Below are 17,950 nucleotides of genomic sequence, written 5' to 3' on the forward strand. Positions count from 1 at the left end.
AACAGAGAGCTTACATTTAACTTTTTATGATAGACCTCATGATTAAAGCTTAAACAAAGAAAGACTGGTATCTGGATCGGTTTCGGTCGTAAAAATCCTGATCGGTGCATCCCTAATGAACACCATTAAACTAAAGCGCTTTGCACCTGATGGGTAAATGAACTCACCCAATCACATCCTATATGGGATTATTCAAATATACAGTATCCCACAAAAGTGAGTACACCCCACACATTTTTTGTAAATATTTGATTATATCTTTTAATGTGACAACACTGAAGAAATGACACTTTGCTACAATGTAAAGTAGTGAGTGTACAGCTTGTATAACAGTGTAAATTTGCTGTCCCCTCAAAATAACTCAACACACAGCCATTAATGTCTAAACCGCTTGCAACAAAAGTGAGTACACCCCTAAGTGAAAATGTCCAAATTGGGCCCAAAGTGTCAATGTTTTGAGTGGCCACCATTATTTTCCAGCACTGCCTTAACCCTCTTGGGCATGGAGTTCACCAGACCTTCTCAGGTTGCCACTGGAATCCTCTTCCACTCCTCCATGACATCACGGAGCTGGTGGATGTTAGAGACCTTGTGCTCCTTCACCTTCCATTTGAGGATGCCCCACAGATGCTCAATAGGGTTTAGGTTTGGAGACATGCTTGAGCACTGACAGGCTGACCCCCCACCACTTCAACCTCTGCAGCAATGCTGGCAGCACTCATATGTCTATTTCCCAAAGACAACCTCTGGATATGACGCTGAGCACGTGCACTCGACTTCTTTGGTCAACTATGGTGAGGCCTGTTCTGAGTGGAACCCGTCCTGTTAAACCGCTGTATGGTCTTGGCCACCGTGCTGCAGCTCAGTGTCAGGGTCTTAGCAAACTTCTTATAGCCTAGGCCATCTTTATGTAGAGCAACAATTTTTTTTTTCAGATCCTCAGAGAGTTCTTTGCCATGAGGTGCCATGTTCTACTTCCAGTGACCAGCCAGTATGAGAGAGCGTGGACACCAAATTTAACACACCTGCTCCCCATTCACACCTGAGACCTTGTAACGCTAACAAGTCACATGACACCGGGGAGGGAAAATGGCTAATTGGGCCGAATTTGGACATTTTCACTTAGGGGTGTACTCACTTTTGTTGCCAGCGGTTTAGACATTAATGGCTGTGTGTTGAGTTATTTTGAGGGGACAGCAAATTTACACTGTTACACAAGCTGTACACTCACTACATTGTAGCAAAGTGTCATTTCTTCAGTGTTGTCATATGAAAAGATATAATCAAATATTTACAAAAATGTGAGGGGTGTACTCACTTTTGTGAGATACTGTATATACACAATATACTCAGGTCAGTTCGAGAATTGGCTCTAGCCCAGAACCATGACAGTGGAAAAATGTCTAATAGTGTAGCTTTAAATATATTTAAGAGGAGCAGACTTCAAAGACTGAACAGATTAATGAGTTTTTTATTATTACAGCCTGTAAAATTAACTGAAAATATTAAATTTAGTTTATCAGAAGGTAAATTAATGTGTCATGGCTCACACTATGTTCCTAAATTCTGTCATAATTGACAAACTCAAGTTTTCTCATGCCTACTTGTGTGTTATATTGTGGCACATTAATGTTACCATCTCTAAGAAGAAAGAAAAAAACCCAAAAAAAACCCCAAACTTCAACCGTGCTCCAAAATTTTTGACTGTGCTCCGTAGGAGCAGCTGGAGCAGGGAGGGTTAAGGGCCTTGCTCAAGACCAACAGTGGCAGCTTGGCAGCGCTGGGGCCTGAACCCCCGACTTTCCGATCAGTAACCCAGAGCCTGGCAGTACTGGGGCTTGAACCCCCGACCTTCCAATCAGTAACCCAGAGCCTTAACCGCCAAGCCACCACTGTCCCATAGAGGCTGTTGGTGAGGTGACTGACCTCATTTGGGTTTTTCTTTACAGCTCTCACAATGTTTCTGTCATCAGCTGCTGTTCAGTGAGCCAATCCATCAACTGGTGTCTGTTGATCAGTACACCAAAGGTTTCTTTCTTTTTTCAGGACATTCCAAATTCTTGTACTGGCTTTACCCAATGTTTGTGCAATGCCTTAAAATGGCTTGCTTTTCTCCCATAGACAGCTCTCAGATCTTCACGTTGGCTTATCTTTTTTAACACCAAATTCAGTCTTCAAAGGTGAAACTGAAGACTAAAACCAACAGTAGATGTTCAAAGCTATTTATTATTATTTAAACAATCAACCTAACAGGACACACCTGGGTAACAAGAAACACCTGACAGTCACATTTTCCAATATTTCTGTTCACCTAATTGGGTGGTATATAAATATATGATATAAAATGTGCTATATTCTATGTCATTTAACACATACATACAAATACCAGGAACTATAAGCTGAATAATCAAACTCATATTCATCTTTTGATCTCAAACCCAAATATCTTCAGTCTACAGCAAAAACAATTGAACTGGCCTTGCTGGGATTGTGAGTGTTTATATATATATATATATATATATATATATATATATATATATATATATATATATATATAAAATACACACACACACACACACACACACACACACACACACAGTGGGGGAAATAAGTATTGAACGTGTCAACATTTTTTTCCGTAAATATATTTCCAATGAGGCTATTATACGAAATTTATCATACGAAATTTTCACCAGACATCAGTATTAACTCAACAAATAAGGAAAAATATAAGAATTCACAACATTAAAGTCCATAAATAAAGTTGTGTGTAATAAAATTGAATGACACAGGAAAAAAGTACTGAACATGCTAAGAAAAAGCAGTTCTTCAAGGCAAGGTAAGGCAAGGAACCAGCTGAAATCCGTAAGTAATTATACCTCCTATCTGTGCAAATTATTATCAGCTGGGTTAGTACATTGATGGTCTATAAAAAGGTTTTTCGTTACCAAGGTGTCACACAAGAAACATCTCATGATGGGTAACAGCAAAGAGCTCTCCCAAGACCCGCAACGTTATCTTTGTAAAACATATTGAAGGACTCGGATACAGATGTATTTCAAAATTTCTGAATCCTCTAATAAACATCACTGAGGCCATTGTCCACAAGTGGAAGCAACCGGTTGTGCACAGGAGCTCCTCGCAAGATTTCTGACCAGGGAGTCAGAAGAATGGTCAGAAGAGTAGCCCAAGAGCCAAGGACCACTCGGAAATAGCTCCAGAAACACTTGGAGGAAGCAAGTGCCATCATCACAGAGAAAATAATAGGCAATGTACTCTACTGCTCACGCTCACCACGCAAGACTCCATTACTAAACAAAAGAAGTGTCTAAGATCGTTTAAAGTTTGCTACAACTCATTTGGACAAGTCTATGAAATACTAAGAGAGTGTATTCTGGTCAGACGAGAGCAAAATTGAACTTTTTGGCTGTCATACCACATCATGTTTGGAGAAGAAATGGCACAGCATATCACCATAAAAACACTATACCAACAGTGAAGTTTGGAGGTGGAAGCATCATGGTGTAGGGCTGTTTTTGATCGCATGGTACTGGCAGACTATTTGAGGATAGATGTAAAAAGACATTACCAGTATGACCAGTTGGTGGTGCTACAGCAGAACAAAACATGAAATTGGCAGTAAATGTGGAACCATTGGTCCAATAGACTTGATAAATAAATCTTGCACAAACTGTCCTTGTCCAAGGTCCAATCAGCATATACGAGGACAATTGTGAATCTTGAAAAATATGGCCACCATTGGTCGAGCAATGTTCAGCAGCTACTAGACAAGCTTAATGAAGGCCGATATTTCTTAAAATTATATTGGCTTTTCCTGATTTAGGTGCTTATAGGACTGCACAATGTTAAGTAATATCTTTTAATGTCTTTAAGGGCCCTAAACCGCTTGAACCCTGATAACTGCTGCTTGCAGCTATATTTATTATTATTGTTATTATTATTACCACATAAATGTTTTTACCACTCTAACTGTAAATGTTATACCGGATGCATAAAGGATTATCTTATAAATATGTGTGTAATTGTCTGTTTTGGAGTATATCTGTATCCTTTTATTGCTAACTATTTGCCGATTTTCCATTTCCATGTTGGTACAATGATGTCCAATTATTAGTACTTAAAGATACACTATTTAATTTTTTTTTTTTTCCCCCAGTATTTAAAAATGAATGAGCTTTGTTAACATAATTCTGACCTGGAGCACAAGAAAAGCTAAAAGATGGGGTTGAAAACAGAAAAATCCATTTCCACAATGGAAAAAAAAAAAACTTTACGCATATTTCATGTACATTAAATTAAATTACATTAGGGACGTCTCAGCACTTATTAAACAAGAAAAATAAGCCAAATCTATGCTTGACAAGCATGAGTTTTCACAATTTCTTATGACAATGAATAATTTTCCAAGTCTAACAATTGAGATTCTAAGTAACAGGAGACAGAACAATTTTTTTGTACACCACGTAAATCATAAACCATTGAAATTATTTGAGAAATGTAAACATTATTGTGCTTTTAATGTAGAAAAAGCGCAGCTCCCTGTTTACTTCTATTTGTTGATAGCGCAGTCTTGCCCGGAACAATATGGCAGTGACACTGACCTACAATCCAGCAACCAATGCGGCTATGTATGTCTATGAACACAAGAGCCATGAGTCGCAATGGAGTGACGTCAACTCCCCTCTTTGATTGATTGGCTAGAGGAGGAGCTGTAGTGGACCAATGGTGACGATAAAGCCCGCCCTGATTTACATGAAACTCGAACTGCAACATTTGGAAAACCAAAGGAGAGAATGTGGAAACGAGTGTGAAGGGAAAAACAAAAAAAAGAAAACATGAGCAGAAAATGTCAGAGAGCAGAAAAACAGAGCAGTACAACCAAGGAAAACATGATTTTGTGTGCGATTCAGAAAACTTTGAATTCATGTTTCAGTTTTGTGCAATATAATTGTAAATGTATTTATTATATGTACTTATTATTTTTCAATTCGTGACCATGTTGTTTGCTATTCTGATAGCGTTTTATATTCTTTGAAATTATTTTTATTTTGTTCAATATATGTTTACACGTGTTTTTAAATGTTTGATTCACGCTTATATTTTTTTTATCCATGACCGCAATACCTTTGACAGAAAATGAATCCCATAGACTCCATTCCTGAATTCTGATAACAACTGGTTGAACCAGAACTAATTTAGGGATTTCAAAGCAACGGTATAAAGCAGCTCCGCATGAGTCAAGACCATGTGAGATTTGGGGAAGGGGACACAGCTCCAAGGAAGTGTCCATTAATATCAGAGAGTTGAAAACACGTGTGCAGATCATTCCAGATTCACATGTTCATTGGCTCATCTTCTGTTAAATTGGGGAAAAAAGACTGTTCTTTTGGCATACCTGTACATCTACGCAATGGTAGGCAGGTCAAGAAATATTATATAATTGACAATAGACATCACTGGATATTTTGGTACTGTAATATTGTGTAGAGATAATAACATTATATTACACAAGCCTATATACTTGTAATTATGCAAACTATATAAATTTCCACTTCTTTTATGGGATATTTTGTTTAGATTCTTGGCATGTAATTAAAGTTCAAGGAACTGCAGATCTTGTACTCTGCCTGCAATTTTGCAAGGCACCAACAGTACAGCAAAACGGTAAAACAGAAAACAATCATCTACACTCAACAATACAAATTCAACTCCTATCCCAAGAGAGATAAAGGAGGGTGATATCAGCAAACCATAGCATGGCACTCACCGACATGTCACGCTGCACTTTCTCATAAGATAGCTGTAACATCGGGCTTCCGGATTGCTTAGGTGCCAGGCGAAAGCTGTAGCTCTGGTCTGCTTGTCCCTCACCAGACAGAATCAGCTGCAGGTCATGAACATACCTCTCTCTTGGCATCTCCAACTCCTGGGCCTCCTTGCTGACATCCTCCTCTGATACTAATGACAGCATACAAAATTATGGATGCATGTGCTTGATGTGAGGAATTAAATTATGTTGAGGCATCTGATGTGATATCAATAAAATAATATACCTTCACCACTCCAAGCAGAGGCACCATCACAGAGCAGAACAACAAAACCAGCTCCCAGGTCTTTGGCCCATTCTAACTTGAGGTAGAATGTGCACTCAGGTTTAGATGCTATAGATATTTCACATACAGTGACCTTCATGGCTAATGCAGTTGCTCAAATCTAAAACATAAATGAAATTACATTTATTTTTTCGCCATCAGGCTTAAGAGCTGTTCACACCAGGACGTTATTTTCAGTACGTTAAATGATCTGTTTTTCGGCGTGGTTTTTTTTGTGTTCACACCCACGCGTTAAATACGAGTGATGTGCTGAATGAAAGTGCAAATTCACTCCCTAACAGTAGATGGTGCTTACTGAAAAGCAGAAATACCCCGGTACACATAGTGCTGCTGCATAACTTTCCGTTTCTGACACCCGCTTATCACTGAGAAGAAGAGCGCCAGTACTTCCGTGTTTGCGTAAGTTATCCGTTCACACACTTTTTGCAAACTGGCTAACAGAAAATGTATTTTTCAAGCAGCAGCAATGGTGTTTATCATGAAGTTCTGTGGACACAAAATGTCCAAGAACTGTACAAAGACTACTTTAACTCACCAGCAAGAGAAGTTGCTTGGCAGTATGTGAACCATGGTCTGGAGAACTAATGAAGCAATACTGTTAATTTGTGTGACATACATCATTTTACCATTTTGAAAACAGCTTATTGTATGTATTTTTTCTCTTTACTTACAATTTCACTGTGAACTTGAATAAAACTGAATCATATCTATGGCCGCCAAGTGTTTGGTTTTTTTCATCAATTATATACATAATATATAAGCACCAGCACTCACGACAGCAACTGATATTTAATATTTTTGATATAACATGTTCTATCAAAGTTAACGCACATATGCACTTTTGCGAAATGTAAGGTATTTGGTGATTTGGCCACTGTAACAAATACTTCTTTAAAGCTAAATCCTAAAGCTAAAGTTTTAATTTTAAACAATATACTCTTTTTAAATAAGTAATGATTTCAATTATATCAAAGTCACAGCAATACCATTCACATACTTATGGGAATACTCAAATTATTGTATTTTTTAATTAATTTTAAAAAATTTAATTTTTTTGGGAGGGGGTGGGTGGGTATAAGGCAACTATTGTTGTGCCCAAAAATGTTAATGTTCCTGCAGATTGATGAAGTGTTGACTATGAACAGCCTTTTTGTGGCAAATACAGCGACACAATAATGGGGCACCTAGCTATTTGAATAAGAGGACAAGAATACTTACATGCAGATATATGCCAGGTGGAAAATAAAGACAATGGTCTATCAAGCAGCAGATTACTATTGAGCATAGATGTGAAACATTTGCAGGAAGAGACAAATAAACAAATAATGTTATTTCGTATAGAAAGCAACACTGAAAGAAATAAATGGATCACTTAGAATATTTGCTTGCATTTCTCTGTCTTCTTCATCTTCAGGTATCTATGTGTGTTCCGCAAGACAGTTTTGTGCTTGAGCGCCACCAAGTCGTGGTTTTTATGTAACCATGTTTATGGACTGCAACACACTCCAAAATGTTGGGACAGTTGACTGTTTACCACTGTGTAACATCACTTTTATATTATAAATATATAAGATATATAGATATATTATATCTATTAATAACACTTAAGCATTTGGGCACTGAAGACACCAGTTGGTTAAGATAAGCAGGTCGACATTTCTGTATTATAAATTCTTTATTGTAATATTTTGAGATACTGGATTTTTTATTTCCACGAGCTGTAAGCCGTAATAGTCAAGATTTATATAAAAAAATTTTTTAAAAATTTTAAAGGCATGAAATATTTCCACTTTATGTGTAATGAATCTAGAAAATATGAAAGTTCCACTTCTTGAATTAAATTACTTAAAAGAAATTAACTTTTCCACTATCTTTGAATTTTTTGAGATTCACCTGTATATAACATGTGAATGGAACGTTCTAGTAATGTTTTGAAGAACGTTTTTATAACCTCATAAAAGCATTAAGACAGCGTTTATATAACAAGGAAATAGAACGTTCTAATAACGTTTTTAATAACGTTCTTAGAACCAAGCAAGAATGTTAATACAACGTCTAAAAAACTGGACGTTTTGAACATTCCTAGAACATTCACAAATAACGTTTTTATAACTTAATGGCAACGTTAGGGAAACTAGCTTGTAACAAAATTTTATCTGGGAAACGGGATATAGCTGTGGCACTGTGACGCGCCTTTTATTATCGTCCTCGTCAATTTTACATTTTATATTTTCTACATCATCAAAAGATTCTCTAACACAAACCGTATATAGACCGTCAAATAAAGTTAAAATCGCTAATGTAAGTAATCATTTGAGAGCTACAACAATAACAAGCTACTTACATTTGTAGCCGGAAGTTGAATGAGAGTTCGTCCCCCCTTTTTTTCAAGCTGAGAAGATTCAGAAAAACCATGACGCCACTTCCTGTAAGGGAACATCGACGCTCCCTGGTTTTTGCGGTGCATTGTGGGATTTTTTAGGGCGCGAACGTTTCAGTGGAAGGATTTTGAAATTGAGACAGCCCTTAAAATGGCTGACACCCTGATCAGTGCCTTAACTACTGAACTAGGGAGCTGATGGAGACAGAGGGCAGGGCTGCGTTCGTGGTACCTCATAAGTGGTAATTTGCAAGTTGTAAAACGTTATTTTCCACTTCGGAACGTTCGACGTGTCAACGGAAGCGTGTTTTTTGTTTGTCAGAACACGTAAAGCTCGTAAAAAGCTACTTTAAGAGCACTTTTACATTGTCATAAAGTTGGCTTGACGTTGGACTTCCGATATTTGCAGATATGCCTGCTTTTACAACTTATTTTTCTTTAATCCCCCCTTTCGTTTATCTATCTCTTTACGGTGTTTTCTTTGTGGTTTATATGAAATCTTGACTCTGTTAAATGTCGATAAATGCTAATGATAATTAAGCTTAGAGTCTGTTTATGTCGGTTACATGTTTACGACAGTAGGTGTCTTATTAAATCTATTTAGCGAGTCAAATACATGTGTTTTGAAATGACTCTTCTTACTTGGTCGTAAAACGTCATCATCACGTGAGTGTAGATAAGCGCTAACGTATACGGAAAGAGGAAATGGCAGGGAGTACAAGCAGTGCCACGCATGATGGCATGTCACATTTATATGTTACATGATTCATGAATGACATGCCATTATGCAGCTGTTTACATCACCACTATATGTTTAATCAATTGTATGTAAATTTTCGGGCTCGCCATTGGCCGAAACATAGACATCTAAACACGTTTAGGCGCAATAACGCTCACAGACACTAGTATGTCATCTTTACACGAAATTCGTCTTTACACGTAACGTCTAAAGACATTTTTGTCCTTTCGGCGTGCCATACAGTGAGGACACATTCGTTTCGCCATTTCCTCCATAAGCAGGAACTGTGAGGTGGTTGGTTAAGCTATCAACATGGTAAGGCATTCTTTGTTTTGTATGGGTTTTTTTTTTTTAACGTGAAGTGTTAATCGGGAGAAAATTGCTGCCTTTACAATTCCTAAAAGCTAATTTAAATCGTAGTTACATTATATATAGCTGATGGCAAGCCACGTAAGCAACGTAAACAGTGACCGTTAACGTTGACTTCGAGCTGTTTTAAATTCGTTAGTTAGCCCAATGTGGCTAAATAGATTAAAAGTATAATACATTTGCTAGTATCAACACTTCAGTCATGTAGACTTTTTGCATGAATTAATTGCAAGGTACCTTACTGAGTTCCGTAGTATCATGTAGATACTACGTTAGCGGCACCTTCTATTGCTCCAATATACTGTTACAGTAACCGTATAAAGTCATTTTTTGTGTTGATTTTGTGGCAGAACAATTAAACAAATTATAATATGTGCAGTCAAAACCGTACGTATAGAAAAATGCTAGATGCTGCAAATTGACATTATAGGAATGAGAATCAAGTACATCTTTGCTACGAAAAAACACGGTTAACTAGTCGCAAGTAAAATTTAGGGCGCGTGCACCCAACGAAACGAAGAAATGCACAACCAAAGCAATTTTACGCTCAGTAATAACAATAATACATTTTATTTTTAAAAAGCGCCTTTCACGACACCCAAAGGTCACTTCACAAATACAGCATGCAAATACAATTCACAAAACACTAACTTATATATATATATAAATATATAACACAATTATGCATATATATAATATTAATATATATAACACAATTATGCATATATATATATATATATATATATATATATATATATATATATATATATATAAATATTATGCATAAAACACCTATTAAAATTGAGTATTCTGTAACCATGTCACAGAATATAAAGCCTGAAGAGATGAGGTTTTTAAAGAACTTTTTGAATCTTGAAATGGATTCACAGTTGCGGATGTGCTAGGGAAGTGAATTCCAGTGCTTGGGGGCAATGTGCCTAAAGGCTCATTTCCCATGGTGGAACATCCCATGGTGCTAAAGTTCATGTCTGGTATTGCTTGTAGACCTGCAGAGGAGGATCGCAGTAAGTGGGGAGGGGTGTAGTTCTTCAAGAGGTTAGTGAGGTAAGTGGTAGCATGATTATGTAGGGCTTTAAATGTGAGAAGCAGCACTTTGAATTTAATTCGATAGGCAACATGTAGCCAGTGAAGCTGGATGAGCAGAGGTGTTACATGGCTGGTTGATTTGGAGTATGTAATGATCCTTGCTGCAGAGTTTTGGATTATTTGGAGCCGGTGAAGTAGTTTATTAGGGATGCCAGACAGGATGGAATTGCAGTAGTCAATGCAGGATGTAACATAAGCATTGACCAAGACTTCTGTGCTGTGTTGAATGAGGGATGGGCGTAATCTTGCAATGTTCCGTAGATGGAAAAAGGCACTGCGAGAAACATTTACTACATTTACATGGACAGCAGTAATCTAATTTCTGACCTTATTCTGAATAAGACAATATTGTGATTAAGGTGTTTACATGAGTTGCTTTTAGAATATTCCATGCATGTTCATTCCTGTTTTACATGTTATAGAACATAGTTCGATTAAAGGCACACGTCATTACGTCCCCACGCCATGCCGTCTGACGTTCCCTCTAGAATTTCACATATCAACATACAGTTAGTCTTTGTTATGGTACTATATACAGTGTTCATTTTTAATTTCACAAAAGCTTCAAGTGCACTTAATTATTTGTCATGCTATAAGTGCAAATGGACAACTGCTTGAAGCCGTGGGCTAAGTCCTAAACTAGTTACTTACCTAATATATAGTAACTGAAATACATGTATCTCGCCTACTATATAGTAGATAAGTATGCGGTTTTGGACACAGCCGTGCTTTCTTGTTTGCCGCCAAATGGTTGAGCGCTGCCATGTGTGTACGTGCGGTGAAAACTCCCACACAACGTTAATAGTGTGATTAAGGTGTGTACATGTCTGTAATGCGCATCAGTAATGTGACTAAAACAGGGATACTCCACATGTTTTAATTCGATTTGTGTTTACTTCGAGTATGACTTTAGTCAGATTAAGGTAATAAAAAATTGCTGTTTACATGGTAGGTTCTTAATCAGAGTATTGTCTTAATCGGGTTATTATTGGATTATTGTCATACATGTACGTACTGCATGTTTATGTGCAGCAAAGGATAGAGTGCTATCTAAAATCATACAGAGGATGTTAACCTGAGTGCAGCATGGTATAGTGCTGCTGTCAATGGAGAGGGTGAAGGTGTTCATCTTTGCAAGTGCTGTTTTAGAGCCAACAACCAGTAGCTCAGTCTTATTCCTCAGTCCTATTGCTAAAAAAAAGCAAACAAAAAAAACCTTACTCTGGCACGTACACGTCTACTCTGTGCACTTTGCTTTTCCAGAACTCAATTAAAAGATCTTGTATAGTAGCACTACTTGTATTGTTCTCTGCTTGATATCGCTTTACTTGTATTTCTTCATTGTTAAGTCACTTTGGATAAAAGCGTCTGCTAAATGAATAAATGTACATATAATTTCAGATAGTTCTTAGTCATCCATAAGTTGATGTCATGATGAAGAAAGGCTATGATCGTACTGGGAGGAAGAAAGGCTGAGGGATTTGTGGATATGTAAAGCTGAGTATCATCAGCATAGCAGTGAAAGTGAACACAGTGATGCTGAATGATATTGCCAAGTGGGAGAAGGTGGATGATAAATAGGAAAGGCCCCAAAACTGAGCCCTGCGGAACCCCCTTGGTGACAGCAGAGCTTTCTGAGTTACAGCTCATTATTTGGACAAATTGTGTCCCGTCAGTGAGATAGGAGGTGAACCACTGATGTACAGTGCCAATCACTCCAGTGTTAGCTACATGCTCTAGAACAATGCGATGAGCGATGGTGTCAAAGGCTGCACTGAGGTCTAGGAGGATGAGAATGGAGAGTAGTCCAGAATCAGCTACACAAAGGAGGTCATTAATTATCTTGACCATGGCAATTTCTGAGCTGTGTTTTGGGTGAAATCCAGAATGGAATGGCTCTAACAGGTTATTGTTTTTAGGTGATCCTGGATCTGAGATGCCACTATCTTCTCAAGGACTTTTGATATAAATGGTAGTTTAGAGAGAGGTCGATAATTATTGAAGTCATCAGGATCCAGTCCTGGCTTTTTTAGTGTTGGCCTGACAATGGCAGTTGGTAATGAAGAGGGGACCACACCAGTGGTGAGAGAAGTGTTAATTATTGAGGTTATCCGAGGGCAGATAGAGGGCAGGCACACTTTAAGTAAGTTGTAAATTTTTGTGAGTTTTTCGAGTATGACGGAATGTTTAGCACTTCCGCTAGTGAAACAGCCTTGTTGTGTCGTGCTGTTGCAATGACGAACAGCCTGAGGGCGCTCTGGGATACGGTATTGTGATAGACCCGCAAAGGAGAGGAGAAGAAGCGAAACTCTTGTTTCTCTGACGAATGCTTTTTCTTTTACAAGTGTAGTATACCACAAGCCTATAAAACTTTGAAAGAAATACAAGTAGGGCGGTAACTTAAATAATATGTTAAAAATCTAAATATTAAATAAAATAAAAAACGTGACCAGGTGTCATGCCTGGAGATGGATCGTGAGATTTGTAGGCTAGTGTTTGCCCATTTTTAATTTTTTCCCCCCACAAACCTGACATATAGCTTCATCAGGGCTCTACAGTAACAATTTCTTGTGTACTTGTGCTCCTAATTACAAAAATTTAGGAGCACAGTCAAAAATTTAAGAGTACGGTTGAAGTTCAGGGCTTTTGTTTGTTTGTTTTGACATGGTAACGTTAATGTGCCACAATATAACACACAAGTTGGCATGAGAAAACTTGAGTTTGTCAATTATGACAGAATTTAGGAACATGGTGTGAGCAATGACAAATTAATTTAACTTCTGATAAACAAAATTTAATATTTTCAGTTCATTTTACAGGCTGTATGCAAAAAAAAAAAAAACAACCTTTAATCTGTTCCACCTTGTAAACAAATAAAGAAAACCTCAATGTTCAGTGTTTGAAGTCTGCTCCTCTTAAATATTTTTAAAGCTACAATATTAGCCATTTTCCACTGTCATGGTTCTGGGCTGGAGCCAATTCTCAAACTGCTCTGTGTATATTGTGTATATATCTGAATAATCTCATATAGGATGTGATTGGGTGAGTTCATTTAATCGCCAGATGGGAAGCTCTTTAGTTTAATGGTGTTCAATACCGATGCTCCGATCAGGATTTTTACAGCCGATACCGATTTCTTGTCACCTTGTTCAACGGAAACCGATCCAAATACCAGTCATTATTTTTGTTTAAGCTTTAATCAGGACGTCTGTCATAAACAGTTAAATGTAAGCTCTTTGCTCATGGTCACTGTTGATTGAATTAAAATAATAGCAATGAGAAATACTGTTGGTTAATTGACAATCAAGCATTAAGATATTTATTTTTAAATATCTTAAACAATAAAGAGTCCTAGTTAACAATAGAATAACACAAAAATGATCTATTTTAGGAAAAAGGCTAATAGCATTTTATAGCCTACTATAATAGCCTACTAAGTTTAATATCAAATTGATATTAAATGCAACCCATAGTAATTAAAAATTATTTAATTTCTCATTTTATTTCACGAGTTTATTATAATATCATTTTTTTATATTAAATTATTTAATTGTAACTAAGCACATTTTCTTTCTTTGCACTTTATTAGTTTTTTGTTTGTTTATCAGTTGATCCTTTTAGAGGGGTTCCCCCAGTACAGTGTTGCCATGTCTACTGATAATATTGTGTTGTTTGGGAGATTAAATCAGAACATGAAAGTAAGTGTGCTGTTTATTAGAGTTAGTGAAGGGAGAGCAGCAGTGTACTGTATGTTTACAGACTGAACAGTTGCTACTCTTGATTATGATTGGTGAGGAATTATTTAATAAAGAAGTTTGAATTTAGGGCTGCAACTAACGATCATTTTCATAATCGATTAGTTGGCTGATTATTTTTTTCGATTAATCGGATGGGGGCGGGGCTTTCTGTACCTTTTTTTGTTTGTTTATTTAAAATAAAATCCACAAACTGAGTGTTACAAATATAAACTTCAGACTAAAACTTTGCACAACTGTTTGTCCAAAACAGAAAAGAACCCAATGCACACACACACACGCATCCATAAAAAATAATGCATAAAAACTTATATACAATATAAAATAAATGAATAAAAGAAAGCACCAAATTAAACTACAGTCCTAAATTAATAATAAAAACTAACTTTCATTGCACCTTATGGTTTCTGTTACTCACTGTCTTTAGACATATTATTTTACTTGTGTTTACTTTTGATCATAGTGTTTTAACCTCTTTTACCGGTAGCCAAAAAATGGCATTTTTGTCTGTTTTGGGGGTACCTGTGTTCAGCATTGATTTGTTTTGTGATCTCACACACCACAGTAGTGGTTAATGGCGCATATGAAAGTGGACACTTAAGACTTTAAGAATTAGCAGTTATTTCAAGTATTTCTTCTTTGACCTAGCTTAGTTGGGGCAGTATATTCAGGTTTTTTTTTTTTAATTATTTAAAAAATTTTTTTACTTTTAACACAAATGTTATATCTTCACAGCAAATGTTGATATCAACCCCATTCCTGGTCTCAAAGATGCCCCAAGTACTTGTCCATGAACACCCAAAATATGAGGAAGTTATCTCTAACCACTAAAATTGTGTGTAAGTTTATCCAAACACAGGTAAAAACCTCTCCCAAATGGCACCAAACGTCTCCAAATGGCACCAAACCTCTCTAAATGACATAAAACCTCTCTAAATGGCACAAAGCATATAAAAATGGCACAGAGCCTTTAAATATTGCAGACTTCTAGAAATAGCAAACTTTTTTTTTTAAAGGCACAAAATAACCTCACCAAATGTCTCCAAATGGCACCAAAACTCTCCAAATGGCACAAAATGAAAACAAATGGCAGTAGCATGAACTCTGTTACACAATGTGTAATTTCACACACATGAAAAGTCTGAAACATACTTATAAAATATAATGTGCCAGTGCCACAGGTGAAGGAGCACTTGCTCTCCGAATCGCACGTTGAGTGAAATCCAGTAGAAAACTAGCGATCAGAAAAAACTGCCAAACATGCAAAAACCTGCTGTGTAAAGTTTTGCAGGAAGACCGCTAGAGCGGAGCTGCCATTTCCTGATAGTTTCTCTGCACGGCCCTGTAGCGCTTTGCTGATTGGCCTGTACCCGCTGACACACAACTCAAGACCAATGGACGCACGCGTAAAATGTTTTGTTGTGCTGATTACGCGTTTGATTTTCTCAGCCTCTGAGTGGTCAATCATGTCGAGTTTGGGCTTGTTTGAAAGCTAGAAGTATCTAAAATTGGTCCAAGTGGGTGTCGATCAAGGTAGACTGCCCGATTATAATTTAGGAGGCGGATTGTTCAGCATAGCCAAAGCAGATTAGCGTTTTTTTAGATGGTATCTCAGTTTAGTTTATGGCTAATTACTAAATTGCAGAGGGGTGGGATACCAAAACACTTAATGCATTTTGAAGAGGACATTTGTGACTAAATATGGAACTTTGCATTTGTTTTCTTCAATAAAGCTGATGGACTTTATACCGATGGAAACCTGCATGATTTATAAAACCGCGAGCGAACTGGATTTTCATCTTTGTAGGTAATGTAAGGTAGTAAACGTTTATACAAGTCCGATCTTTGGTTTAAATGTTATAATTTTATTGTGGCAGTTGTATACCGTGTTTTACTATCAAAAAAGCTTTAGTCCTACTCTCCGATTTATCTCTGTCTCAATGTTTTTGTGGAGAGGTGTGAATTGTTTGCCAAGCAGGGAGCTCAAACTCCGCCCCTTTCCCATCCCCCTGCTCACCAGGAGTTAAGCACACAAACATAAAACTGTACACACAGAAAGCCACAAGTGTCCTGACTAATCTTATACCAGAACTGCGGCGATAAAATAATTCATTTGTTTATACTAATTGAAAATGTCCGATAAGTCGTTTTCCATTCTGCCAGTGGAATGAACGCTAGTGTCAGCGCGAAAGGGGTTAATTAGACAGTACAGATCTTAATCGTGCTACACTGTGTATCAGCGTGTTTACATTGTGAGTTAGGGACAACATGGCCTCGTTACTAATAGATAGCTCCCGTTATAATAAATGACTTTACATTGCATCGCACAAATACAGCATATAATGACAATAAACTTGAATTAAACTGAACGTTTTAAGTATTCGCACCAGTTTCCCCAACCCCTTGCACACAGTGGAGCATTTTGGATATTAACATAAGTTTGTGCTCGTGCATCATTGTTGTGCTCTCGTGCTACACAAGCTCTGCTTTGTAAAGTTTGCAGGTTACAATATTCTTCGCTGCGTTTAATATAAAATGCTCCCATGCCTTAGAGGACTTGGGTCACACATTTATTTCTGCAGTTATTTCACATTCTGCCAATGATGTCCTTCAAACATTGTGCAAATTGAAGGCTATGAAAAAGAATTTTTTTATTGAATAAAAATAAGTATGAATAAAATAAAAGTAAGTATTAAGTATTGTATTAATAAGTATTGTATTAAGTATTGTATTATTGTATTAATAAGTATAGTAATAAGTATTGAATAAAAATAAGTATGAGGAATAACATTCAAACACTGTAAATATGACTGATAACAATGCATTGCATTTCAAGCACTGTAAATGTAGCTGCCAGCAGCGATTCAGAGGGTCAAGCACTTTGTCCCCCCATTAGCAATGGAGGAAGATTTGAAGTCATTGGGACCATCAGCACTTGCTCCCAAGTGCTGTATTACATCCTTCTAAATGTAACTGTAAATGTATAAAAATTCTACACATCCTGTTAAAATGGCAGGTTTTTGTGATGTAAAAAAAATGAAACCAAGATAAATCATGTGAACTTTTTCCACCCTTAATGTAAAATTACAACCTATAACTAGATAGGTAAAGTTTGAGGACAAACTTTGATGTTGGCATGACAAAGCTGGTCTTACATTTTAAAATTGTGATCATTTTGAAATCTGAAGGTAATGTGCAGTTTTAACAAAGAAAGAGACCCAGATATATAGGATACCAATACTTCTAGAGTTGATTAGAGAGATAGGGTGCTGATACATGTAGAGATGTTCAGAACAAGCCTCTGAACATTCCGTCAATGCAAGTGTACTGACATTTTGGGATTTTTGATTGTCCGGGAGCTGATTAGACAGATACAGTGGTGTTTGAAAGTTTGTGACCACTTTTAGAATTTTCTATATATTTGCATAAATATGACTTAAAACATCATCAGATTTTCACACAGGTC

General features: G+C 36.9%; 2 protein-coding genes across 5 annotated transcripts in view; one reads left to right on the forward strand and one right to left on the reverse strand.

Moving 5' to 3' along the window:
- xrcc4 (X-ray repair complementing defective repair in Chinese hamster cells 4) overlaps nt 1-8,497 on the reverse strand; it is a 45,004-nt gene extending 36,507 nt beyond the window's left edge. The window contains exons 1-4 of one of the 4 annotated variants that reach the window (XM_053646228.1): nt 7,353-8,464; nt 6,670-6,715; nt 6,075-6,234; nt 5,789-5,979 (exon numbers count right to left, since the gene is read on the reverse strand). In XM_053646228.1, coding sequence (XP_053502203.1) covers nt 5,789-5,979; nt 6,075-6,213 — 330 coding nt within the window. In that variant the 5' untranslated portion in view covers nt 6,214-6,234; nt 6,670-6,715; nt 7,353-8,464. The other 3 variants (XM_053646226.1, XM_053646225.1, XM_053646227.1) reach the window with 3 other exon arrangements.
- A 137-nt stretch (nt 8,498-8,634) lies between these two features.
- The window catches only part of tmem167a (transmembrane protein 167A), a 17,866-nt gene continuing 8,550 nt past the window's right edge, over nt 8,635-17,950 (forward strand). Inside the window, exons 1-2 of the mRNA XM_053646229.1 lie at nt 8,635-8,756; nt 9,497-9,568. Coding sequence (XP_053502204.1) covers nt 9,566-9,568 — 3 coding nt within the window. The 5' untranslated portion in view covers nt 8,635-8,756; nt 9,497-9,565. The remainder of the gene's footprint in view (nt 8,757-9,496; nt 9,569-17,950) is intronic.

Source organism: Ictalurus furcatus, chromosome 16, assembly GCF_023375685.1.
Source record: "Ictalurus furcatus strain D&B chromosome 16, Billie_1.0, whole genome shotgun sequence".
Classification (NCBI taxonomy): domain Eukaryota; kingdom Metazoa; phylum Chordata; class Actinopteri; order Siluriformes; family Ictaluridae; genus Ictalurus; species Ictalurus furcatus.